The 27,168-nt window shown below is 37.1% G+C and overlaps 1 protein-coding gene across 1 annotated transcript in view; it reads left to right on the top strand.

Annotated features, from left to right (window-relative positions):
• Positions 1-27,168, top strand: part of LOC106082850 (dentin sialophosphoprotein-like) — a 147,608-nt gene that overhangs the window by 84,730 nt on the left and 35,710 nt on the right. Inside the window, exon 2 of the mRNA XM_059365010.1 lies at positions 24,325-24,495. Within this exon, the coding sequence (XP_059220993.1) occupies positions 24,325-24,495 (171 nt within the window). The remainder of the gene's footprint in view (positions 1-24,324; positions 24,496-27,168) is intronic.

Here is a 27,168-nt window from a genome sequence, read left to right as displayed (position 1 = left end):
TTGTGGCAATGGCTTCAGATCATTAAACGGCAAATTGTTTTATATGGCAGCTATGTCAAATTATAGTCTGATCTGAACCATATTTGGATCGGATGTCGGAGTTTCATACATCTCACAATTCAAATTTCAGCGAAATTGGATAATAAATGCAGCGTTTATGGTCTTCAGACTCTTAATCGGCAGATAGGTCTATATGGTACATATAGCTATCCGATCTGAACCATATTTGGGTCCAATGGCTTAAAACGGCTCACTATATATAATTTCAGGGAATCGCGTAATAAATGCAGATTTTATTGGTTTCAGACACTAAATGTGCAGATAGGTGTATATGGCAGCTATATCTTAGCAAAGTCCGACCTGTATCATATTTGAGTCGGTTGTCGGGAGGCTTAAACTAACTCACTATTTAAAATTTCAGCGAAATCGAATAATTAACCCAGCTTTTATGGGTTTCAGACCCTTAATCATCAGACCAGTCTATATGGTAGCTAAATCTAAACATAATACGAACTGAATCATATTTGAGTCGGTTGTCGGGAGCCTTAAAATAAGTCACTGATTCAAATGTCTCAATGATTCAACTGTAGCGTGATTACAAAATACGGACGGACATCAGAATCATAGATACTTTGTAGGGTCGAAAATGGATATTTCGAAGCGTTGCAAACGAAATAACAAACGAAATGAATTCTATGGTGGTAGCTACGAAAAAAAAAAGAAAATTGTCGGCTGATGGTAGTTTTTTTTTCCCGCCGTACGGAGTCGGCTATAAAAAGGAGGTCTCTTATCAATTGAATCGGACAGCACTCATTGATACGTGAGAAGTTGGCTCCTATTCCTTAGTGGAATGTTCATGGGCGAAAATTTTATAAACATTCACAGTTTGGCAGGTCCGAAAATTATACGAGGATTGCTATAAAAGTTTCCGGCCTATTCAAAACTGTTGCCAAGTGCAATCTGACATTTCCATTGGAAAGTTTGACATTTTATAGCATAGTCGTACTCAGAACGTTTTAACGTACGACCATCACTTGTGTTGTTTACAGTGACTTGAAACAATTTATTTGGGGAAAAAATGGAATTAACTCGTAAATATTTTCGTGTGACCAATTCCCACATCTTTCTACGAGGATTATAACGACTAGGATGCATTGGTGAACTTCAATCTTTATATGGTGATGAAGCACCATCCTATGGCACTGTAAAAAACTGGTATAATGAATTCAGTCGTGGTCGAAGCTCTCTTAAAGTCAAATTCTTTGGATGTCGTCCAAAAGGCCCGTTGTGCAGTACGATAAAATTGAAAAAATAAAATAGTTAAAAAATCTTTATTTGAGAACGGATAGAGATAATGGAGAGATAATGATAATGGTTTGAACTGAGGTGATATCAGTATCATGTGCAAATATACAAGGCCCTAGGTGGTTCGGGAGCTTCTTGCTCACCTTGGGATTTTGAAAAATTATAAGGGGTGCAAAATCTTCAATGAGGATAGTACTCAAAAATCCCCACTTGGGTTATACAAGATCTCCACTGGTTTAGGGAATATTAGACTTTTAATTTTTATTTTTCAAATTTTGGCCGAGATTGGCTTCGTATTTTGGGATTTATGAAGACATTTTTATTCGATTTTTATTTCGACTTTGCTGCAGTATAAGGCAACATACGATAAATCAGTTAAAAGTTGTCAGTTTGAAGGAAAAAAAGTTGAGATGAATATCCCTTCTAAAACAAAGAAGGGGATAAAAGGGGACAAATGACGTAAAAAAAATTATAAGCCTGAATTGACCCTCCATTCAGGCCTATAATTTTTTTTACGTCATTTGTACCCTAAATACATGCAAAATAATTTTTGTTCCCAACAATTTTTGAAGCCTCCACAGCTAATTTATTAAAAAATGCCGATTTTTAAATCATTTGCTCCAAATAGGTATTTTGTGGATTTTTGTAAAAAAAAATCGGGGAGAATTTATTTTTGGTTTTTTTAAAGACACTTTTATCTGCAAAAATCAGTAAGTTATAAAGATATCGCTATTAGTTTCTTTTGTTAGAATTGTTTTCGAAATGCCGAGGAAAGCAACTTTAGGGCTCTGCCTAGAGACGCCCCGATAACCTATGGATTTGAAATTTTCCACATGATCTCCATACTGTAACCATTTCAAAAAATCGTTATCCGTTCTCACACGCCATATTTTTTACTTTTTTTCGATTTCCTCCCATTGTGCGTTGCACCAGAGAACATTGATGCCGTGCGTGAACCTATAATGTAAGATCGTCTATTGACATACCATCAGATAGAGACATCGTTGGGCATTTCTTCCCACAGCATGCATTCGATATTTTAGCTTTCATCTTTTTGGCAGCACTGGTTTAAACAGCTCACGCACGCTTCGTGTTTTGTTTCACTGTCAAACATCTTTAGTTTAAGTGTTGAACTTGCAAAATGTTGAACTTTATAATCAAAATGCATGCTTTGTTAAGAAAGTTCATCGCGCGCTTCTTCCATTGTTCGACAAGGCTCATTTTTGGCTCAATGGATTTTTGAGAAGCATTGCAAGAGCTACGAATGCATCCAGAAAAAGGCACAGTTTGGTGCGGTTTATGGGCTGTTGGCATCATTGGACCGTACTTCTTCAAAGATGGTGCGAATCGTAACGTAACTGTGAATGGTGAGCACTACCGTGAGATGATATTCAATTTTTTTTTGCCCAAAATGCAAGAGCCCATGTGGTTTCAACAAGTCGGTGCCACATGCCACACAGCACGCGTAACAATGGAATTAATGTTCGAGTTCGGTGAACATTTTATTTCACGTTCAGGACCGGTCAATTGGCCGCCTAGATTGTGCGATTTAACGCCTTTAGACTATTTTTGTGGAGCTATGTTAAAACTCATGTCCATACGCCCATTGAGTAGTTTGCTCTGAATTTGTATTAACAATATGTGTGGCTAACTTCTTTAAATCGATAAGAAATCATTTGTCTGATAGGAAATTCTATTGTTGATACAAGCACAACTTTAATTCAATTGTAATTCTAAAAAGGGGGTATATTCATTTTGTCAATCCCTTTGCAATACATCCAAATATCCATTTCCGACCCTATAAAGTATATATATTCTTGATCAGCGTAAAAATCTAAGACGATCTAGCCATGTCCGTCCGTCTGTCTGTTGAAATCACGCTACAGTCTTAAAAAATAGAAATATTAAGATGAAACTTTGCACAGATTCTTCTTTTTTCCATAAGCAGGTTAAGTTTGAAGATGGGACTATATATTGACATAGTCCCCACATAGCCCGATCCGCCGATTTAAGGTCTTAGGCCCATCAAAGCCACAATTATTATCCAATTTTACTGAAATTTGAAACAGTGAGTTGTGTTAGGCCACTCGACATCCCTCTTCAATTTGGCACAGATCGGTCCAGATTTGGATGTAGCTGTCATATAGACCGATCTCTCGATTTAAGGTCTTGGGCCAATAAAAGGCGCATTTATTGTCCGATGGCGCCGAAATTTGGGACATTGACTTATGTTAGGCTTTTCGACATCCGTGTCGTATACGGTTCAGATCGGCCTATATTTGGATATAGCTACTAAAAAGACCAATATTTTGGTTTACAAATTGAACAATGACTTGTACTTATTAGACCAATCAATGTCAGTTCCCAATTTGGTCCAAATCGGACCACATTTCGATAAAGCTGCAATGGCAGCATAAATTATGCATTTTTCACCGAATTATGACGAAAGGTGATCAAAATGTGGGTGGGGATCCGAAGTTCAGCCAGGCCGAAATTAACGCCTTTTTACTTGTTTTTTTTTTTTCTATTTTGCACGCAATGTTTTATTCGACGTCTTAATAGGTGCACAAAATTGGATATTGCTTCAGATATATATGCCTTATCCGATATATGTCTCTGCAGCTGCAGATAGTTGTGCCCAATTTTAGGCTTTCCTTACATGTTTTGTTGTTCGCATTTCCAACATCGAGAGACCACATGCCTTACTTCTTGAATACCCCTTCGTAAATAATTTCAGCAAATGTAAATATCAAAAAACAAAAAAAAGCCCTGTCGACCAATTTGCATATGAAACAAGTAGCCCTCAAACGAACAAAATTCAATGGGACTGAGATTCATACAAAAATCCCTGCAAAAAAAATCTTCTGGTCCTTTGGTCATGTCATTTTGTTCCCCAACGACCAATAAAAAGCAATTATCATATATTTACCAAAACCAATTGATCAAATCTGCTCGAAAAAGATATTCGGACGGCGAAACGAATTGAAATCACAACCATCATCATGGGTGAAACAAAGGAAGCTCGGCACTACAACAGTGCTTCAAAAATCAATGAGCCGCAAAAATGGTGATATTTTGGACAAACCCACTGCCTAGGACGGCAGGAAACCTGTCCTGTGAACAAATGCATGTACACGTATGCCCATGGTTTTTTGGGCCAACAACATTTTATGAGTGATGTAAAATTGAGGCTACACCAACAAATGAAACATGTGTTGCAAGGCGTTGTCCGCCATAAAATGAAGCAGCGCACCGGAAGAGTGCAAGGATAGGCGATTAGGTAGCGATAATTGGAAAAAGACAATGATGAGCTGCACACTTGTCACCAATGCCCAATATTTCCCAAAAAATAACAATAACCAAAGGGACGGATCGAAACGGTTGCCAGTAAACCTTTATTCGAAATGCTCGACAATATTTTTGGCAAATTTTTATTAAATATAAAACCAATTTGGCTTTAAATAGGGGTGGTTGACATTTAACTTATATTCAGTAGAAGTCATTGAGGAATTGACATGTGACCAGAGGAACACCAACCCCCACAAAAAGTCGTAAAATGATTAGGAACTCGCAGAATAAAGCCCAAATGACTTTGGGAAACGAATTGTTTATCGAACACCCCATATAAAGTGTACTACTAGGTAAAATCATGGTGACAAATATTTTAGTCAGCATGGATACAGTGTATTTTATTGCGGTACCTTAAACTTTAAAAAAGTTTTGTTTTTCTTTTGAGTTTATGTATATAAGGCCGATTTTTTTAGAGGTATAGAAAAGTTTTTCAAAAAAAAAAAAAAAAAAAGAACATAAAATTCAGAATAATGCATGAAATCTTTATTTGAGACGATAGTACGGTCCGTTTATTTTAATGTTTGAAGATTATTTTAAGCAAATGTTGACCCTGATTGCGGCACAAATGGTCCATCCGCTTAGTCCAACTTTGGCATACTCTTTCCAACATTTCGGACGGTATCTTACGAATAATTACTTCAATGTTGTCTTCTAAAACGTCAATTGAAGCTGACTTATCTGTATAGACATGAGCTTTAATATAGCCCCACCAAAAATAGTCTAAAAGCGTTACGTCACACGATCTGGGCGACCAATTGACAGTTCCCGAACGTGAAATTAAATGCTCCCCGAACTCGCCTTTCAATAAGTTAATTGTTACGCGTGCTGTGTGGCATCGTCTTATTGAAACTACATGGCATGCAAGCCAAGCTCTTGAATTTTGACCGAAAAAATTGGATATCATTTCACGGTAGCGTTCACCATTCACAGTTACGTTACGGTCCGCATCATCTTTGGAGAAGTAGGGTCCAATGATGCCACCAGCCCATAAACCGCACGAAACTGTGACTTTATCTGGATGCATTGGTATCTCTTGCAGTGCTTTTGGCTAATCTTCACTCCAAAATCGACCATTCTGTTTATTTACGTACCCATTGAACCAAAAATGAGCTTCGTCGCTGAATACGATGAACTTTCTTAACAGAGCACGCATTTTGATAATAAAATTCAATAACTTGCAAGGATTGCTCGCGTAAGTCGACTTATGTTTAAATTATAGACCAAATTGAAAATGTTTGGCAGTGAAACAAAACTCGAAACGTGCGTGAGCTTTTAAAACCAGTGTTATAAAAAAGATAATAGCTAAAAATTCACCCTTTAGTATACCACAAATTAATGCTCTAACGATATATCTTAGCCAGGATGGAAACATCTACTAAGGGCAAGTAATCTGAGGCCGCTGTGTCTGGCAATTTCTGTTTTGTAGCAAACACAAAATCTGTTGGCTTTTAAGACTTCTCCCCTTTGGCTGATAACTATCGTCGATAGTGCTTCGATCTCCCCGATTTATATCCTTCAATTTTTGCAATGAAAATGGTTTTATACCACAGTGGTGGTGTAGGGTATTATAGATTTGTGCATTTGTTTGCAACGCTAAGAAGGAGAAGAGCTAGACCCATCGATAAGTATACGGATCGGCTTAGAATAACTTTCTGATTCGATTTAGCTATGTCCGTCTGTCTGTCTGTCCATGTAATCTTGTAATCAAGGTACGGGTCGCATTTGTTGTCTGATTTTCACAAAATCTTGCGTAAGTCTCTGTTTTGATCCATGAACGAACGCTTCTGGAAAAATCGGTCCAGATTTAGATATAGCTCCCATCTTTCACCCGATGTGCCCTTTTAAAGCCGTAGAAGCCACAATTTTGGTTCGATCCTTATATAATTTGGCACAAAGTGCTGTTTTTGACGTCCCAATATGTATGCAAAATTTCGTTGAAATCGGTTCAGATTTAGATATTGCTCCCATATATATCTTTCATCCGATTTGGTCTTTTAAGGCTGTAGAAGGCACATTCTTGGTCCAATCTTTAGCAAACTTGGCACTAAGTGCTTTTTGTGACGTCCTAGTAAGTGTGTAAAATTTCATCAGAATCGGATCGGATCCCATATATATCTTTCATCCGATATGCCCTTTTAAAGCTATAGTAGCCACAATTTTGGTCCCATCCTTACAATATTTTGCAGGAGATGTTTTATTTGACATTGCACTACATGCAAAAAATGTCATCAAAATCGAACCAGATTGAAGTAAAGTTCCCATAAACATTTTTTAATCGTTTCGACTTTTAAGGCTGTAGTAGCTACAATTTTGGTCCGATCTCTACAAAATTCATGAGATGTTTTAATTGACATCCCAATACGTCCGCCCGACTTTTGCCTTTCCTTACTGGATTTATATTAAATTTTATTTTTCTTTTTTTCAGTGCATATTTTCAAATTGGCCACGTATAGCCATTTTGTCAGGAATTAACCTTTTCGTATACCGTTTTCTTTGCCAAACAATTGAGGAATTTACATAAAATTTACTTAAACTTCTTTTCATGATTTGTCGGGATTTTCTTAAGCCTTTTTCTTCCTTTGGTCTTTAATTAACATGAAAAACGTATTTTCTTGCATTGTATGGAGTTTCTGTTTCCACAAATTAGAACCTTAGGCCTTTTTCTTTCACTCTCTCAAACTCTGTTCGTGAAGTTTTTCCGCATCAGCAAAGAAAGTTAACAGTCTTCAAGAATTACCCCAGTTTTCGCCCCACAAAGGTTGGGCCTTCAATATACAAACACACACACACATATATATATATATATATAAACCAAACAACTCATGTCCAAATGAGTATGAGCCCCATGGCGACTTTTTACTCCTTTCATGTAATTTTTGTCTTCAATTGGTAGGTAACCCCCAAGCTGGCTAAGCACAACATTAGCAGCTGTTCTGTACTGTTCTTCAGAAAACAGCCAAAGGCATAAAACTCTACGACTTTTGCCTAATAAGAAAGAAGAAGAAGCAATAGCCTAAACAAAAACAATAGCAACAGCCAAAACAATAACAACAAGAAAACACATAACCCCATGAATTGGAGCTGTTTGGCCAAAACACATCCGAATATATATGAAGGGAGAAGATGAAAAACAGACGTACACAGTGATCGGGGGTTGGGGGGGGAGGGGTAAGAGAGAACTAATTAAATTAATGTTATTTGTAAACATGCGAATGGCGAAGAAATTAAGGGTGTCTCCATTATGAAATTTGTATTATAATTAAATAATGTACATACTTCTAGGTTGCTTTTGTTGTATACCCAAAATATTTTGCATACTTTTAGGCATACCCATTACATATTTATCGCACGCAGCCTTCTATGCTTCATAGCAAGGGTAGCAAAAATAAATTTTTACCAAAATCAAAGCAAGAAATAACGACACATGTCTCAACAACGAAGCCATGCCATGCATTTTCATTTATTCCCCAAAAATAGAAGCAGGTGAAAATTATATTTTAAATTTATTAGCCAAAATATGTTTAGTAATCTTTAGAGGTATTTGTTTGAAAGGAAAGGAAAAGGGATGAGATTCCCTTTTTAACGTTTGCTTTGCCCATTATTAAGGATATCGAAATATGTAGCAAAAGGTGTAGGTGACAGCCTTGCCAACAGCTGTAAGCGTTAAACGCCTAAGGAAGGAACGACCATTTTTTATTTACAAAGGTTAAGAATTGGTAATTTTTTAAGGAGTTGTGTTTACTAGTCCCAAGGGTTGCAAAGTAAATCAAGAGAGTAAACCTGCTTAAGTAACTAAAATTGGGTTAAATTCCGTTGAATTAACCTTTCCATAGGGGGTGTTTTAAGAATGACAGATATCCTTCGATGGGTAATAAAACAATCCGAAACAAGTTTCTGCAAAATCCATAAAATATTTAAAGGACTGCAGCTCTATAACTCGAATCGAGTGATGCGTCTATATGAAAGCTATATAGTAATCTGAACCGGTAAAAAAAAATTACCACATTATTGTAATATTACTCAAAATCGGATGAATATATATTTGGGAGCTATATGCTAACATTTACCAGGTGATCGGATCTGAACTGAGATCTGTAGTTTAGAATTACAGTTTAACATAGACAGAGAACTGATCGACCAGTCATTCCGTGTCGATCGGTATACTTATTAATAAGGGTATCTTTCATCTTTCTGGATGTTACAAATAAATTAACTTGGTTATAATATCCTGTACCACAGTAGTGATGTCAGGTATAGTTAACAATAATTGCCCATGTATTCAGCTTGTATATCGATGGGTCCAACAAAACTAACTGTTCCAAATTTCAAATGGGTTCATCACCTTAAAGAGAGATTGGTATGCCCCAGCTATATAAAAATTTGGTTCGATATGAACCTTTGATATCAAAAAATATTATATATGCTACCTTTTGGGTCAAGCCTTTAAATCGGAAAAGCGGTAAATATGGCAACTATGTACGTACAAATATGATCCGATATTGAACATACTTAGCACATTTGCCGAGAGGCTTAATATAACTCATTGTTCGGAATTTCAATAACATCGGGTAATGGATGCGCCATTTAGGGTCCCTGGAACTAAAATCGAGATGTCGGTCTATATGGCAGGTTTTTGAAAATAGGTCCCAAATATGGTCCGTTATAGACCATACTCACCAAAGATATCTAGGAGTCTAATACCACTCACTGTTCAAAATTTCAGCAGTACTAAATCAAAAATATATTTTTTCTTTGCCAAAAAATCTCTTCGAGTGATCGGTCTATGTGGGTTGTTGTTGTTGTAACCACATTTTAATGTTGAGGTGGCGATTCTCGTCATGCTAGTGTAGGTGAGCAGGCTTGTTTCGGCCATTGGTTATTTAAGGGCGCCAATAAATCGCCTTGTCATATCGAGTATCGTAGGCACTCAGTATTTGTGCAAGAGTCAGTGCTACCCGACCTCTCACTGAGACTTTTTGCACAAGGCAAAAATACATCTGAGCAAAGTTTCAGCTCAGTATTACAACAGGAAAGCGGATGACCACAACTAGATGGTCTTAGAATTTTACCAAGATAATAATATATATATATATTCTGAATATATATCAAATTATGGTCCGATTCCAACTATACTTGGTTTCAATTTTGGAGACCATAGTAGGAGCCATTGTGCAGAATTTTAGCCAATTAGGATAATAATTGCGCCCTTTAGGGGTTCATCGGTTTATATGGGAGCTATATCAATCTAAAGACTGACACAAACCATACTTGGCACGTATGTTGAAGGTCATAGGAGAAGCCGTTGTACAAAATTTCAGCTAAATTGGATAAGAAGTGCGCCCTCTAGAGGCTCAGGAAATCAAGATCCCAGATCGGTTGATATGCCAGCTATACCAAACCATGGAACGATGGGCTCATTTTCAATCCCAACCGTCCTGAACTAAGAAGGAATTTGTGCAAAATTTCAAGCACCTCGAACTACTCTTCGAAAGTTAGAGTGCTTTCTACGGACAGACGGACGGACGTGGCTAAATCGACTTCGCATGTCAAGACAATCAAGAATATATATACTTTGTTGGGTCTCAGATCAATATTTCAATGTATTACAATCGGAATGACGAAAAAGTATACCTCCTTTCTATGGTGGAGAGTATAATAAAAATAATAAAACTATAATTTCATAAATAAAAATCTGCGCCTTCAAATTTTTATTAGCTTAAAATTTTTATTAATTTTACGACTTAAAGTCTTCTTTAGAAACGGTTCCTAACGAATTGTATGAAATGGCATTTCTGTTCTTGTATTTAATTATTTACAATCCATGGCCTACATTTAGGGTTTCTTGTTTTCTTATCAATTTCATTGCAAGTCTCCACATCAACAAATTCCATGAAATCTCATTTCCCAAAATTCGGCATCATTGTTTTGACTCTTACATTATTCTTATGTTTATTGCTGTTACTTGTTATCGTTGTTGTTTTCGCTGATGTTATTGTCAAACCTGTCAAATGTCAATTAAGTGCTTTCCAATACACATACAAATGTAAATGCCTGCAAAGAAATATAGGGCCAACAAAGGGGAACAATTTTGTCATATTCTTAATAAACAATTCCAAAGAAATTAGAGCAAAGTTGTCCCTTAGCCATAAAATAGTAAATTAAAATACATTCAAAACGTCCTAAATGATCTTTAAATGTCACAAAAGTGAGGAAGAAGAAAACCCAAAAGCTTTTCCCAAAAGTTTAACGGCGGTAAAAGTAATTTTGTTGAACGGAATGTAAAGAAAGAAGCACTTGGACACAATGCAATTGTTGGGTCTTGGCACAATTTAACTTTTAAATGGTGCAGAAGCAGAGAAAGGGAGGGTGAGAGACATTGACCTCTATAATTATCTGAAGGAGCATACACAACTTTCTTTCGACAGCCACGACAACAACAAGATGGCAACTAATGTTTAAAGTTGTTTGTTAAATGTGAAAACTTTGGGGAATTTCGTTCACATGTCTCTGGCTCTTGACGACTTCCATTCATTTAATGTCTATCAAAAGACTCTTCGTTTCTGATGACATCTCATCAAATATAAATGTGACCCACTTGTGGCATCAAAAGTCGCAACGATCAAAGACCCCCCAACGTATAGCAAATAGTAGGAAAGTAGGACCAACGCCAACACCAACACCAACAACACCATCTTCTCAATAAGAGCTGTTTTCTTTTGTTGGCTGCCAACTCATAGAGCGAGCCAGGCCGCTCCCATACCAATTTATTTTATATCTTCGCTATGCCCCTTCCCTGTGCCCCAACGCCACGTCCTTATGCCATAAGAATTTTATAGCAATTTGATATTCCATAGAGTATTTTATTTATATTTACTTTTTTATATCTCCTCCCGTCGTTCATATCTTTTGGAAAAATGATAGCGGAAGGAAGAGCCAAAGGTGAGTTGGTGTATGTTGCCAAAAAAAAGTGCCAACATCCATCCCCGGGCATCCCCCTGCAACAACGAGCAAATGCAAAATAAAAAAACACGTCAAACTTTCTGTGTACCTTTTAAGCAAATTGATTTTGGCAGGCACTTAGAATACCAAACAAAATCGGTATGCATGAGATATTGAAAACATGAGTGGAAAAAATTGAAAACGTAATAAAATACATTTGGAAGATATGTGCACATAGAAATAGGAAGCAATTGAAAATGTTTAAATTTTCAAAAGATTGTAGAAGCGAAAAAAAGAAAATTGCCAACAATATGTGACACCTGAAAGTAGGCTACAAATCACAAACAAAGCCCAGAAAAAGGATCCTACCAAAAGTGTGTTTGGAAACATTGATGAATGCAATTGGTTTTTCTTTTCGTGGCCAAAACAGCAACACACAATGACAAATTTCAATTTTTAAACAAATAAAACGTTTTCGTATTCCCACACAAAAGCAGCAAATTCTATTTATGTATGTATATTTATTCAGTTGTTTAGAGTTAAAGAAATTTAACAAAATTGTAAAATTCCTTTGAACTGAAAGCCAGAATCAAAGAGACAGGAAATCAATATTTATGTATAACCCATTAACGGCGATTGGGTAGAGAAATACTCAAAAATAGAGGTGTTTTCTTAATTGGCTTTGCATAAAGGTCAGGAATTTTAATACGTGAAACCTTATCTCATCAAACATTCAGACTAGATTAGACGCATTAAATGTTGGCTTGTAATTAGCTTATGAAGAGAATGACATTCTTTGTCTATACTAACAACGCCAACTTCAATCTTGGTGTTCGGTTGCAAATACTGGACCGCCGCTATGACTCCAGCCCAAAGTTGGACTTTTAGTTAAGCATTAAATTGAGTGATTGTTATGGGATCGAATGTTGTTTGCGGGGCATATGGTGTTATCCCATATTCAATGATATCACTTGAGCTCACAACATTACCATTACCATTCTGATTTCTTAATGGTAATGAGGATGATTTTCTGGTGGTTTACTTTCATTTCACTTATATGCATGAGCGCCAGTGCTGAGGTTTCGTCAGAACCATTAGCTTACATTTTACTTTATTAATGGATGAGTCTTCGTTGGTATTTAATTCAGCTTAGGCTACAGTGACGCATATTTTAGCATGTCCGCCTATGATGCTTTATCCCGAATCGTGGCAAGTTTATTAGAAACAAATTTTCAGCTCACTAATGCTGGCAATATTCATGAGTTCTTCAGGCATATAAAGCCATTCTATAAAGAGGTTGCTCCCCACTGCCCACAGTTCGGGCTTGGCTATTAGAAGAGAGGAATCGTAAAGCTAAAACTTGTATTCGACAACGATCCACATTAGAGAAGTCTCTCTGCATTGCCGTTAAAGTTTTTTGTTTGTGAAAAATTGCATGTTGCTCTATTTACGTAGTACCCTGATATTGTTTCTCGAAGTTTCTAAAAATATACTGTCAGATTGTCGATATACCAGCAGGAAAGTACTTATCTTATAATTGTCTTTCGTTAGGAATTTTATTATTTCTTTAATAATTTTAAAATCATCATCTTTTCCATCGGTTTGGCTTTTTAACAGCCGATCATGCTAATCAATTTCTGTTTCATTGTTTTTCAAGTCGAGCTTAATGACCAAGCGAATGCATCACCCATAGCAGAGATTTTTAAATGAGCCTTGAAGAAAGGAAATTTCCAATTCCTCGGACAAGGCAGGACAAATGTCACCCCACTGGAGGACACGTTTCGATAATTGGGTTTCTTTATCTCATCGACACCATCGTGAACTATGTCCGTCCGTCTGACACAGTCCTACAGTTCACAGCCTGTTGTTCGTAGTACTTATAGTTGAGATCTTAAGCACAAATCCGCCTGTCAACATGACCACCACACATGTGGTGGATTTTGTTTTCGATACGAGCTTTTCATATTCCATTCAGAAACAACAACATTGAAAGCAATTTTTCTAAGTTCCCCGTGCTCAGGGTGTACTTTTTCATCTGTTCGACTTTTTAACAGCCGGTCATACGAATCAATTTCTGTTTCATTGTTTTTTAAGTCGAGATTTTTTATTTCAAGTTTTTTGCCTGTTAGGGCGAAAATCATTAAATTTTTGTTTGTTTCTCTTTCGAGACGAGCTCAATGATCGGAGATTTTCTTTGGAAATGGAATAGGAAAGCCAGAGATCGCAATACACACGTTTCGTCTTTGGTTAGAAGACGCGTTTCGTCTTTGGTTAGAAGACGCGTTTCGTCTGTGGTTAGAAGACTTTTCAACCTTATTAGGTGTGATGGCTTCAAGAGCCGTACGTTGATATGTTGCATCTGTATCGTATTTATTACGAAAACGCCTCTATGATACAAATACCCCATTATTAACCACGCTCGCCAACCCTGTCTATTAGCTATACTTTTTTCAATGCATGTGTTCGTGTAGTGACAGATTTTTTGTCTGCAACAATTACAATATTTCCTTGGAAGCACATGATTTAGTGCATCTGTTGGAAGTTGTATTGATGGCTTCGAACGCTAGATAATGGCAACGGCTCTCGATGTTGCTCCGTGTTCAGCTTTTTACGTTAGCGTTGTATGGCAAGTCATACATATGGGAGAGTATCTCTGACATAAAATTTCATTTTCATATTGGACACAACTCTTACAAATCCGACAAACTTCAATTGAGAGCAAGTCGATAGTTCGTGACTTGAAATCGAAAATATTATTTCTAATGAAAATCAAAATTGTGTAATGCTGTTATCGTTTAAATATTTGACTTAACCCATTAACGCCTGACCCTCGATTTCCTTGTCCGATTTTGATGAAATTTCATATATTCACCATTTAAAGATTTTATTATTTATATATATAGTATTTTTTTTTAATTTTCTTTTTAACAATTTTTTTAATAAAATTTAAAAAAATTGGGAAACTAAAGTTCTTTTTATTCAAAAGGCCACAATGTTTCTGCAACAAAATTTTTTTTTCCAATATTTTATGACCATTGACTTTGACATAAAATCGCATCTGCTGTCAAAAGTAGTAGTCTTATCGCCATATATTTCTTTTTACACCCACCACCGATATTTATTTTGTCAATCCGTTTGCAACTCATCGAAATATACATTTCCGACCCTATCAAATAGATTTATACTTTTGATCGTCATAAAAATTTTAGACGATCTAGCCATGTCCGTCCATCCGTCTGTTTGTTGAAATCGCGCTTGAAAATGAAAATGAAAATTTGCCCATGAGCATTCCATTAAGGAACAGAGGCAAACTTGATATTACGCTTACTTACATTAATCACGCTACCGTCTTTAGAAATAGAGATATTGAACTGAAACTTTGCAAAGATTTTTTTCCAAAGGCAGGTTAAATTCGAAGATGGGCTATATCGGACTATATCATGATATAGTCCTCATATAGACAGATCCGCCAATTTAAGGTCTTAGGCTCTTAAAAGCCACATAAAATGGAGCAAGACACTAAAACGGTTTATCAGAAATCTGACTGCTAAAAATTTTGAAAAAAAATTTTTGTTTTATTTTTTTTTCTAACAAAAAACTGCCGGCTTTCGACAAGCCAATTTTTCTCTATAACATAAGCTTATATGACGGGAAGAATTTTTGTTAGGATATTTCATTAGTCTTCTTAACGTCAATCCAAATTTCTTTAGGATATCCCTTTCCTAACGCAAGCTAGAATTTTTCTAGAGCAGATTAATAGGTTAGGAGAAGCAAGTGTCTATGATTAGACATAACATTTAGATTTATCGAAATTTTTGTCTGTAAAATATGCGTTGCTTTAAAGTACAAACATAAAATGACCATTATGTGTTAAAGAGATCAATAGTCTAACAATAGCAATCCTAATTAGAAATAACTCTAAATTGAGGAAGTAAAGGTAGATTTTTTTTGCTATTATCATTTTGGCAACACCAGTTTAAACGGGTCACGTACGTTTCGTGTTTTGTTTCAATGTTAACCGTCTTCAGTTTGGTCTATAATTTAACCATGAATCGTCTTACAAACGAACAACGCTTGCAAATTATTGAATGTTATTATCAAAATGCAAACTCTGTTAAGAAAGTTCATCGTCTTCAAATTGTGTTCAACGACAAAGCTCATTTTACTCATAAGAAAATTGTCGATTTTTGAGTGAAAATCAGCCAAAAGCATTGCAAAAGCTACCAATGCATCCAGAAAGTCACAGTTTGGTGCGGTGGCATCATTGGACAGTACTTCTTCAACAATGATGCGAATCGTAACGTAACTGTGAATGGTGAGTGCTATCGAGAGATGATATCCATATTATTTTTTCACCCATTACATGTGGTTTCAACAAGACGGTGCCACATGCCACACACCGAGCGTAACAATGGACTTATTGAGGAGCGAGTTCGGTTAACATTTTATTTCACGTTCGGGCCGGCCAATTGGCGGCCTAGATCGTGTGTTTAATGCCAAGAAACGAACACAACGTTGTGAGCCTTAGAATATGGTAGAAAATCAATTTCAACATCAGAGCTACAGTTGCATGTTGACATCCCAAAAGTACTAAATCATATTAAGAAGGAATTCTGGATATTCGCAGATCTAAAAAAAATGGTGTTCAAGAAATTTCACTCCCATAAAGATTTTATTACAAACCTGTGAAATATTTCTGTCGAAGGACCACATGTTTCTCAATAACAGTAAAGAAATGCTTAAGCGGTGCTGATATGAATCTGTTGTATTGAAATACTTAGATTGGTTACTCAAAGCTAGGACTCATATCGACTTTTTTGACATAGTTCCCTTTTTATCAATCGAAATTTATCATTGTCTATGTTTAAATTTCTATATACAATAGCATTAAGTGTTCAGTAGCAGAAACATTTCGTTAAAACCCAGACACACAACCATTTTCACAAGGTAACTGTATTAAGGTGGGAATCAAATATTAACTCCAGTTTCCTTTTAAATTGACTTGAGATTAGTCCAATGTTTTGCTAAATTTGCTGATTTCGACTTTTATCTTCACTTTGATACTCCTTTTAGGTGTTGAACAAATTTCCGTGTCTACACCTTCTTACAGCGAAATTGCACCTAACATTATTTAGGATGAGAAATAACCCATTTAACACTCCTCCCAAAAGGCGACAAGAAAAAGGAGATGGCAAACATTATTCCCAACATTTTTGCCTTATCTCTTATCAGGGAGAAGAAACCCGTCTTCTCCCTTTTTTTGGGGAGTATATGGGAAAATAAAATTCGGCATTAAAAGCACCTTTTTCCAATACCTCGTAAGTCATTTAAGAAAAATAAGAACAGAAACGCCAGTTTGAGAAATCAAAGTCTATTTTTAAAAGCCCCATAAAAATGGAACACCTTTCCTCGGTACGATTATTGGTTTTTCTTTTGGGGGTTTAAATGGCCAAAGAATGGGAAATCAAAAAACTTAGCAGATTTTTTGCTGATTTGTCACTGGCCCATGGTAATAAATGAATAACAAATGTCCTCCTTTTGTTCGCTTTGATTAGAAAAGCCATTAACTAAAACAACCTTTTCGTTTTCTGCACTCTCCTCCACTCCTAACGCAACATTTCCTTTCTTGATTTCGATTTTAAATCTCAGTGTGGTGATAAATGGGCCAAAAGAAATCACTGATGACAAGGGTAAACAACAACAACAACAACTGTTCAACAAAGTAAGCAATTATGCAAAAAGCTTTGGCCGGCCAAACGAATTGTTAGGTAGAAAGACCTGTTGTTGAGTCCTTGTTTGATGTGTTTAACCTTAAGTCACCACAATCACCATAGTCGCCGTCGACCACCACCACCACCACCACCATTTTCGCCAGCAGGATATGGCGGCTGAGACTTTGTAAGTTTTTCAATTAGCTCAGCAGGCGTTACCATCTACGCCTAGAAGTATGCCTTGCAAAATGTCTTATCAATGAACAACAACGAAAAGGGTTTCACCTTCTTCTCTTCCGCCGTTTTTGGGCATTGACAAAGTGTTGTGCTTTAGATAAACCCAAAGCATAAAGGAAATTATTCCCTCCCTCTCCGTAGACAGGCCAACGAAGGGTGAAATGAAAGGCGGGGTGCTTTGAGAAGGCGGCAAAGTAACATTGCTTTTGACATACTTTTAGGTGTTGTTAAAAATGAATGAACGAAGTTCGTTTAAAGTCGGTGGACAGACGGTTGGTGGGACTACAGTGTTGGAAAGATAACACTTTATGGTTTAACGGGAACATTTTTATGTGGCCTAGGGAAAATTTATGTTATTATTATTGTTGTTTTTATTGGTGTTATTATTACAGGAAAAGATGCTGTTGGGTTGGCTCTTAAGGAATATTTAATGAATTGGCCAGACATACTTTGCGCCCCCTTAACAAACAGTATATGATCAACTAGAATTTTATTTAAAGAGACATATAAAAATGTGGAAAACAAAAAGTGTTGCCTATATTTAGGCGTGTTGGTGTATACAATCAACTATTTGTTGCATATCATGTGCGCCCATACCCAAGTGAATGGGGAAATGCCGCTGTCATACATAAATTAAGGCCTGAGAACATCCCACCAAAATGCTGGGACGTTGTGTCAGCTACCAAGGATCCAGTGACAATATCGCCGACTATGCCAAGGTTTGTTTACAATCTTACTTTAATTGAATTGCAAAACTTTACACAAAAACATAAACCTAACATTCCATTGCTGATGCTGCTAACTTGACTTTGCTTTACTCTGGTCCTTGACACAGAGCACTAGCTGAGTAAAACCCATTTTATGTATTTTGTCTGTATGGCAGGATAACGTCTAAATCCTAAAGAAAGCTCCAGACCATGGCACATAAACAATGCCAAAGCCACCAAACAAAATTGCCAGATTTGCAGTCCCTCCCCCGACACACAGACTCGCCGAGAGGAGCAAAAACCCTTCCTTTTCTGGGATGAATGTCTGGGCTTCAAATTGAGGGATCAAATATTTTATATTGTCTTAAAGTTTAGAGCAGCCATTAAAGGCATCTATTCTGTGTGTATGTGTGTGCATTGCAATTTTACATGTTTGAGTTGTTAAACAACATCAATTTGTTCTAATCAACTGCTTTAAAGCCCTACAACAAATCAACAGAGTTTGAAACAAAGATATACGATATGCCTAGTGCTATTCATTTTGGCCACAGACAATATCAGAAAATTTAATATCTTCATTTCAACCCTCAACAGCAACTCACTTGACCCTTAATGGGGATGGGGAGGGGGTTGGAAAGAAACATTTGTTGATTCTTCCAAACTTGCTACGGAATTTTTCTAAATTAACTCAGGCATAATAATTAAGATGGTCCTTTCATCGAGCTCCTCAGAAGCATAAAGACTAATGGTCTTTTCGTTTGCCTGGTATGCCATCATAATAACCCAAATGCCCTAATATCCCTAATTCCTTCCAAGGTTCCATTTACTTTGGTAGAACCATAACCCAAAACTTCATCTTTTAAGCTTTCTTTCTTGTCTTGCCTTGAATATTGAAAAGGATGAATTTGAATCCTTACGATAGAGCCAAAGAGACTTCTATGTCTAGAATAAAAAGGAAGTACCACCCATTCCCATCCGACTAGAATAGGAAGAGGTTTCACGCATTAGCCTTAGTAAATATTCCATGAACGAAGTTTGCATATGTTGCCCAAAGTGCATTTGACTATGGCTGCGAGCCTGTAATTGTTTTAAAGGACCACCCTGCTAATGATTTTCTAATAGCTGCAAAAGGTTATTTAAGACTTTAATGGATTCTTTCTCTCTCTCTCTTTGGCCAGCAACGGCAAGCTTCCCGAATATAGTTATGTAACACATGGTGCCAAAACTAATTAGGGCCATTAAAATGGGATAATGGCTAAATGAAAATAACGTCTATTTCAATTCAATAAAGCTCGAATTCATGGCAAATCCCTTGGACATGGTAATGAGGATAGAATGGCCTAGTTTCAATAGATGGTAATTTTGGCTCTAGAATTAATACATTACTATAAGAACGGGTATAGATGAAATATTCACTGCAACACATATACTAACTATTAATGAATCGTTCATGTGTTTCAAAACAAAATCCAACGAAGAAATGAAAACAACAAACCTTAAGCCCAAATTAAGTTTCATAACAAATGGCCAACAATGTATTACAATACAAGTAAATGATTAACAAGCAAAAGGGTGCTAAGTTCGGCCGGGCCGAATCTACCCTCCACCATGGATCGCATTTGTCGAGCTCTTGCCACGGTATCTCTTTTTAGGCAAACAAAGGATAAAAGAAAATAATTGCTTTGTTATTGGAAGAATATCAAGTTATGGTTCATTTCGGTCCATAATTGAAGTGAATATTGGAGACCATAGTAGAAGTCATTGTATAAAATTTCAGACAAATCTAGTAAGAATTGCGCACTTTAGGGGCTAAAGAAGTCAAATAGGGAGATCGGTTTAGGGGAGCTGTATTAGGCTATAAACCGATTCATGTCATATTTGACACGTATGTTAAAGGTCATGAGAGAAGCCGTTGTACAAAATTTCAGCCAAATCGAATAATACTTGCGCCCTCTAGTGGTTCAAAAAGTCAAGGCCCCAGATCGGTTTATATGACAGCTATATCAGGTTATGGACCGATTTGAACTATTCGTAGCACAATTGTTAAAAACCATAACAAAACACCTCATGCAAAATTTCAGCCAAATCGGATAAGAATTGTGGCCTCTAGCGGTACAAGAAGTCAAAATCCCAGATCGGTTTCTATGGCAGCTATATCAAAACGTGGACCGATATAGCCCATTTACAATCCCAACCGACTTGCACTTATAAGAAGTATTTGTGCAAAATTTCAAGCGGCTAGCTTTACTCCTTCGAAAGTTAGCGTGCTTTCGACAAACAGACGGACGAACGGGCATGGTAAGTTCGAATTAGAATGTCATGACGATCATTTTATTGGGTCTTAGACGAATATTTCGAGGAGTTACAAACAGAATGACGAAATTAGTATACCTCCATCCTATGGTGGAGGGTATAAAAATAACATAATAAAGGGTGATTTTTTTGAGGTTAGGATTTTCATGCATTAGTATTTGACAGATCACGTGGGATTTCAGACATGGTGTCAAAGAGAAAGATGCTCAGTATGCTTTGACATTTCATCATGAATAGACTTACTAACGAGCAACGCTTGCAAATCATTGAATTTTATTACCAAAATCAGTGTTCGGTTCGAAATGTGTTCATTCACCGTAACGTTGCGTCCAACAGCATCTTTGAAAAAATACGGTCCAATGATTCCACCAGCGTACAAACCACACCAAACAGTGCATTTTTCGGGATGCATGGGCAGTTCTTGAACGGCTTCTGGTTGCTCTTCACTCCAAATGCGGCAATTTTGCTTATTTACGTAGCCATTCAACCAGAAATGAGCCTCATCGCTGAACAAAATTTGTCAAAATTTGAACACATTTCGAACCGAACACTGATTTTGGTAATAAAATTCAATGATTTGCAAGCGTTGCTCGTTAGTAAGTCTATTCATGATGAAATGTCAAAGCATACTGAGCATCTTTCTCTTTGACACCATGTCTGAAATCCCACGTGATCTGTCAAATACTAATGCATGAAAATCCTAACCTCAAAAAAATCACCCTTTACATTGGAATAGGCAAACAAGATGTAGATACACTGAAAAAATGTTTGGCTTAATTTTAAAAAATTCGAGCCAAAAATTAGCAAACTTAATTTAAAGATGATCGATTTTCCATCATTTTTAAGAAACATTCCCTTTGGTGAAAAATATGTTCATTCATATTTAGGATTTTTCATTTTAAATTGTAGGTTAATAAATCCTTAACTTTGAGTCTTGTTTATAAAGGCAAAAATCTAAAATTAAGATGAAAATATCGTTGAAAGTTAGGAAATTGATCTTGAGACAAAACAACAGTGGACCGTAGTTGTAGACGCAAAATAGCCTTACAAATAGAAGCGTCGTCAATTGTTTAATTTTTTTAGGTTAAAATGGTAAGTTTAAGAAAATTTTCAAAAAATAGTAATTGGACAGCCATCTATAAAGAAAAACTAGAATTAATCAGCGATCAAAATTTTTGAATTGAAAGATTGCATCTTTAATTTAATGTTTTGCTTCTTTGGCTTGGTTTTCATTGCTAACATCCTACGAATAAGGAAAAATCTTAAATTTTGGGACAAATTTTTTTAGTGTATAATCCATTTGAATATTCGGAGCTGCTCAGAGTGCACCGACAGCAGAACGTACGACTGCTGTCGGTGACCTTTGAGCAGGTCCGAAGAAGAACTAAAGGGACAGAAGAACTAAATGCTATTGAAGCCTGAGAAAGCCTGGCAAACGTAAGAATGGTAGCAACATTCCGCTGTAACGGCGGATAATACTCTGAAGTTGGAAAACCTCAAAGATGTAACACACACAACGGAAAAGTCCTTCAGAAAATAGTTGCGAGTTACAGAGAGCTTTCCTCAGTCTATCGACCCAAAACGTAAATACCGGATTCGCACTCTAATTGCATATATCTTTTGTTCGGGAAACAGTCCATAGGCCCGTTTGGGGGGCGTTTTTATACCCTCCACAATAGGATGGTGGTATACTATATTCGCCATTCCGTTTGTAACACATCAAAATATGCGTCTACGTCCCCACAAAGTATATATTTATTCTTGATCGCCATGACATTTTAAGTCGCTCTAGTCTAATCCGTCCGTCTGCCTATCTGTGGAAAGCACGCTAACTTTCAAAGGGTTAAAGCTAGGCACTTGAAATTTTGCACAGTTTTGTAGGTTTTTAGTTTACTATTGTAGTAAAAAAATCGCATAAATCGATTCAGCCAACCCTACTGTGTCTCGGTTATATTGCCAAATATGGGAACGCTTGAGAACTTTTTTGAGCTTTACTCCACTGACCGTGTGGAATTGCCCACCCTCGAGATTTGGTAATGTAAAGTTGTATTTAAATCGGTAGATAAATTGTGTTTAAGGGTGGGATGGACCCCAGGATTTTTGTTCCGAAAATGAACATAAATTCCCTAAAATCAATAAATTTCCCATGGTCCCATGGCCATGGCCGGTAAGTATGACCCGTTTGCAGGGTGTTTTAGCGCTGGGACGGCCACCGGCACTTTGCCCTGAAAATAAGTATCAAATTTGTTCTTTACTCCCAAATATCGTTGCTTTGAGTTTCATATTGCCATAGTCGGAAATGAAGTTCAGTTTAGGGGGTGCTGTAGGGCGTACCCCCAAAAACTCGGCTCCAAAATTGGATATCAAATTCGTTGTCTACTCTCAAATACATTTCATTTGCGTCCCATATTGTCATAATGGGTCAATTAACCTATTTGGGGTATTTTTAGGAAGAAAAACGCCACCTAGACTTGGACGCAAATTTTAATGTCACATTCGTAATCTACTCCCAAATACCTTTCATTTGCGTCCCATATTGCGACCTAATTTTTTGTGTGGCATATTTGTAACCTATTGCGAATACTTTTTATTTGAGTCCCATATTGATATGAACGTTAAATTTATCAGTTTTGGGGTTGGGGCGGCCCGATGGGTACTTGTACCCAAATTTCAACACACATATTCGTTTTCTAGTCTCCAATACCTGTCGTTTGATACCCATATTGTGCCTATCGGTCCGCTTTTGGGTTTGGGTGGCGTTATTGGGGGAAGGGGGAGCGTGCGCCACCATCCGATATGTAAAAATTATATAGCACAAAAACCTACACAGTCTGTGAAAGTTTTAAGAAAATCGGTTCAGCCGTTTTTGATTGTACGGAAAAAACAAACAAACCGAGTCCCATGTAGTCATGATAGGTCATATGCCCATTTGGCGCGTTTTTGGGGGTTGGGGTGACCCCCTATACTTCGATCTGATTGTGTAAGCCAGATTGGTTTTCTACTCCAGAATATCTTTCATTTAAGCCCCATATTGACATGAACGTCCAATATGTCTTTTTGGGGGAGTTTTGGGGTTGGGGCGGTTCGATGGGAACTTTAGCCTAATTTTTAATATTAGTATTTGTATTGTGCTCTCCAGTACCTTTCATTCTATACCCATATTGTTCCGATCGGTTCACTTTTGATTTTGGGTAATGGGGGAGGGTCCGCCCCCTTCCGATATCATCAAATTATAAAGCCTTTTCCTCCTTTCGTGACCATATTCGTAATCTACTCCCGAATACCTTTCATTTGAGTCTTATATTGTCATGGTCGTCCAAAAAACCTATTTTTGTGGTCTGCTCCTGGATAACCTAATTCGGTGTCTGCTTCTTGATACCTTTCATTTGTGTCACATATTGTCCCATATTGTAAGGGGGTGGGTCCGCCTCCCTCACGATATCAAACCAATTTTAAAGCCTATGTTTCCTTCCAGACCAACCTACACAATCTGTGAAAGTTTCACAGTTCCGTCTATACGGAACAAACAAAGACAAATACATTTTTATATATAAGAGGATTTTATAGGAATTTGAATTTCATAAAAACATTTAGAGGAAATTAAGGGAATTCATTGAATTTTAAATCTGATTAATTTTTTCATAAAAGTTAAACTTGAAAAATGTTGAAATAAAATTTTTATTAATTTTTCAAGACTTTTAACATTTCAAATTTTTGCCTACATGCCTTTTTCTAATTTGAAATATTTTCCTTTTTTCTAGATCTACACCGATTGGGCCAATTACTATCTGGAACGTGCCAAATCGAAAAGAAAGGTCACCGACCTCTCATCAGATTGCCGAGATGGCCTACTATTGGCCGAGGTGATCGAGGCGGTGACCTCTTTCAAAGTTCCTGATCTCCACAAGAAACCAAAAAATCAACAACAAATGGTAAGTCATCATTTAAACTTTTGGGTTTATATCAATCCATTTCAAATTGAAATACACCCAAATCCAAGAAATACACCCAAACATAGTTAAATTTAATTAAAACGAAATTTTCGCTGTCGCGTTGCGAAAAGTCATTTAAACGTTTTGTGTTTTTGTCTGGACAAGAAGGCGGTGAGTGGAAAACCTAACGCCACCACAGTCAACAACAACGAAATGGCCAAGTTTTTTGCGCCGACTTCAAGCATATGAGTCAGCGGGGAATGTGATGTTTTTCAGTGGAAGAAAATCTTTAATTGTTTTTCACCATAAAACACAATGAACCCCCTACGTCATCCATAGCTACCTTGTAAGAGCATTCCAACACACACCCACACACAAACCTATACAGTTCACAATACCGCTTTGCCAACTCGCAGCACTATTCCACACAAAAGTGAAAAACCTTTTATTTTCCTGTTTCTGATGTCAGTGTTGTTGTTTTTTTACGGAAACACGCGACAAAATATACGTCATCATTTGCGTCTCTTATGGCACATGGCATTATATTTGTCACTCGTCCCATAACTGTTGTCGCTTTAGCTGCCACGGGAAAAGGGTAAAGTCATCGGTCGTCAGCCGTGTTCCAAATGGAATGACTGTCAACGACAATGCCAAGGATGACGAGGACTTTGTATGCAATGATGATGTTGATGACGATGATGGTGAAGACTTCTGCACCGGCTCCATTTGACTCTTTTATTCTATGGAGCTCAGTTCCTACATTCGTAGCATTTCGTTGCTGTCCTCCTTTGCTTTGCGCCACTACGTTTTCCTTTCATCTTTGTTTTTATTCACTCAGCCACTTCATCAGCGGTACAAAAACCCTTTTTTCCCCCATTCTTGGTCGATGAACGTGAAAATGGCGTCATACTCAGGCAACAAACAAAAAACTAAAAAACGCAGCATAACAGAAGGCTGCGGAAAAGCAGTACCACCAAACAAACAAGGTTGACAATTCCATGCGGGCAAAATTATTTTAGATTTTAGGTTTTTTTCCCCAACAACCATTTTTGTTTCTTGCTTTTCTTCCACTTCTAAGCGATTGAAGTGCAAATGGCTACGACTACTTGGCACTAGAATGTAATCTGCAGAGCTGATGCTGTTGTTGATGGGGGATTCATCGCTCGCTGGGCATGTGAGAAAACACTTTTGAATCGGGACTAAAATTTAATCGAGTTTAAAGTTATAAATCACAGAGTTGGACGACACCAGGCAGGCAAGGCAGACGGGGATGTCATATCAGACTTCAAACTTTATGTGATTTATTGATTCTGCATTTCCTAACCTATAAACAGATGGAAGGGAGCGTAGGTGCCATCTTGGAATTTAGGGCTAAGGGGGTAGGAGTTTGTAGTCAAACTTTAATCTGCATAATTAATACCATTGCAGAACCTTAAACTTAAACAAGTAAAAAGACGTTAAGTTCGGCCGGGCCGAACTTTAGATACCCACCTTTCATCAAAATCCGGTGAAAATTGCATACCTTATGTCCCATAGCAGTTATATTGAAATATCCTCCGATTTGGACCACATACCAATAAGTACAGTAGCTATATCTAAAAATAAACTGATCTGAACCATGTACGACACGGATGTCGAAAAGCCTAACATAAGTCACTGTGTCAAACTTCAGTGAAATCGGATTATAAATGCGCCTTTTATGGGCCCAAAACCTAAATTCGATAGATCGGTCTACATGGCAGCTATATCCAAATCTGGACCGATTTGGACCAAGTTGCAGAAAAATGTCGAAGAGCCTAACACAAAGGCCTGTCCCAAATTTGAGCAAAATCGGATAATAAATGTGGCTTTCATGGGACTAAAACCCTAAATCGGAGGATCGGTCTATATGGCAGCTACATCCAAATCTGAACCGATATGGGCCGAATTGGCGAAGGATATCAAAGGGTCTAACACAACTCACTGTCCGAAATTTGAGCAAATTCGGATAATAAATGTGGCTTAAATGGGCCTAAGAACCTAAATCGGCGGATCGGTCTATAAGGGGGCTATATCAAGATATAGTCCGATACAGCCCATCTTCGAACTTAACCTGCTTATGGACAAAAAAAAAAGAATCTGTGCAAAATTTCAGCTCAATATCTTTATTTTTAAAGAGTGTAGCGTGATTATAACAGGCAGACGGACGGACATGTATAGATGGTCTTAGATTTTTACGCTGATCAAGAATATATATACTTTATAGGGTCGGAAATGAATATTTCGATGTGTTGCAAACGGAATGGCAAAATGTGTATACCCCCATCCTTCGGTGATGGGTATAAAAAAGGAGTTGCTCAAACGAGAAAAGATGGCAGTCTAATTAAAAACAAGTAAAAGCGTGCTAAGTTCGGCCAGGCCGAATCTTATATACGCTCCACCATGGATCGTATTTGCCGAGCTCTATTTCCGGTACCTTTTTTTAGGCAAACAGGATAAAAGAAAAAAATTGCTTTGTTATTAGAACAATGTGAAATTATGGTTCATTTCGGACCATAATTGAATTTAATATTGGGGACCATAGTAGAAGTCATTGCGTAAACTTTCAGCCAAGTCTAGTGAGAATTGCGGCCTTGAGGATCTGAAGAAGAGATCGGTTTATATGAGAGCTGTATTAGGCTATAAACCCATTCA

The sequence above is a fragment of the Stomoxys calcitrans genome, chromosome 3 (genome assembly GCF_963082655.1).
Source record: "Stomoxys calcitrans chromosome 3, idStoCalc2.1, whole genome shotgun sequence".
NCBI lineage: Eukaryota > Metazoa > Arthropoda > Insecta > Diptera > Muscidae > Stomoxys > Stomoxys calcitrans.
The sequence above is the reverse complement of the archived record's forward strand: the minus strand, read 5'-3'. Positions and strand labels throughout refer to the sequence as shown.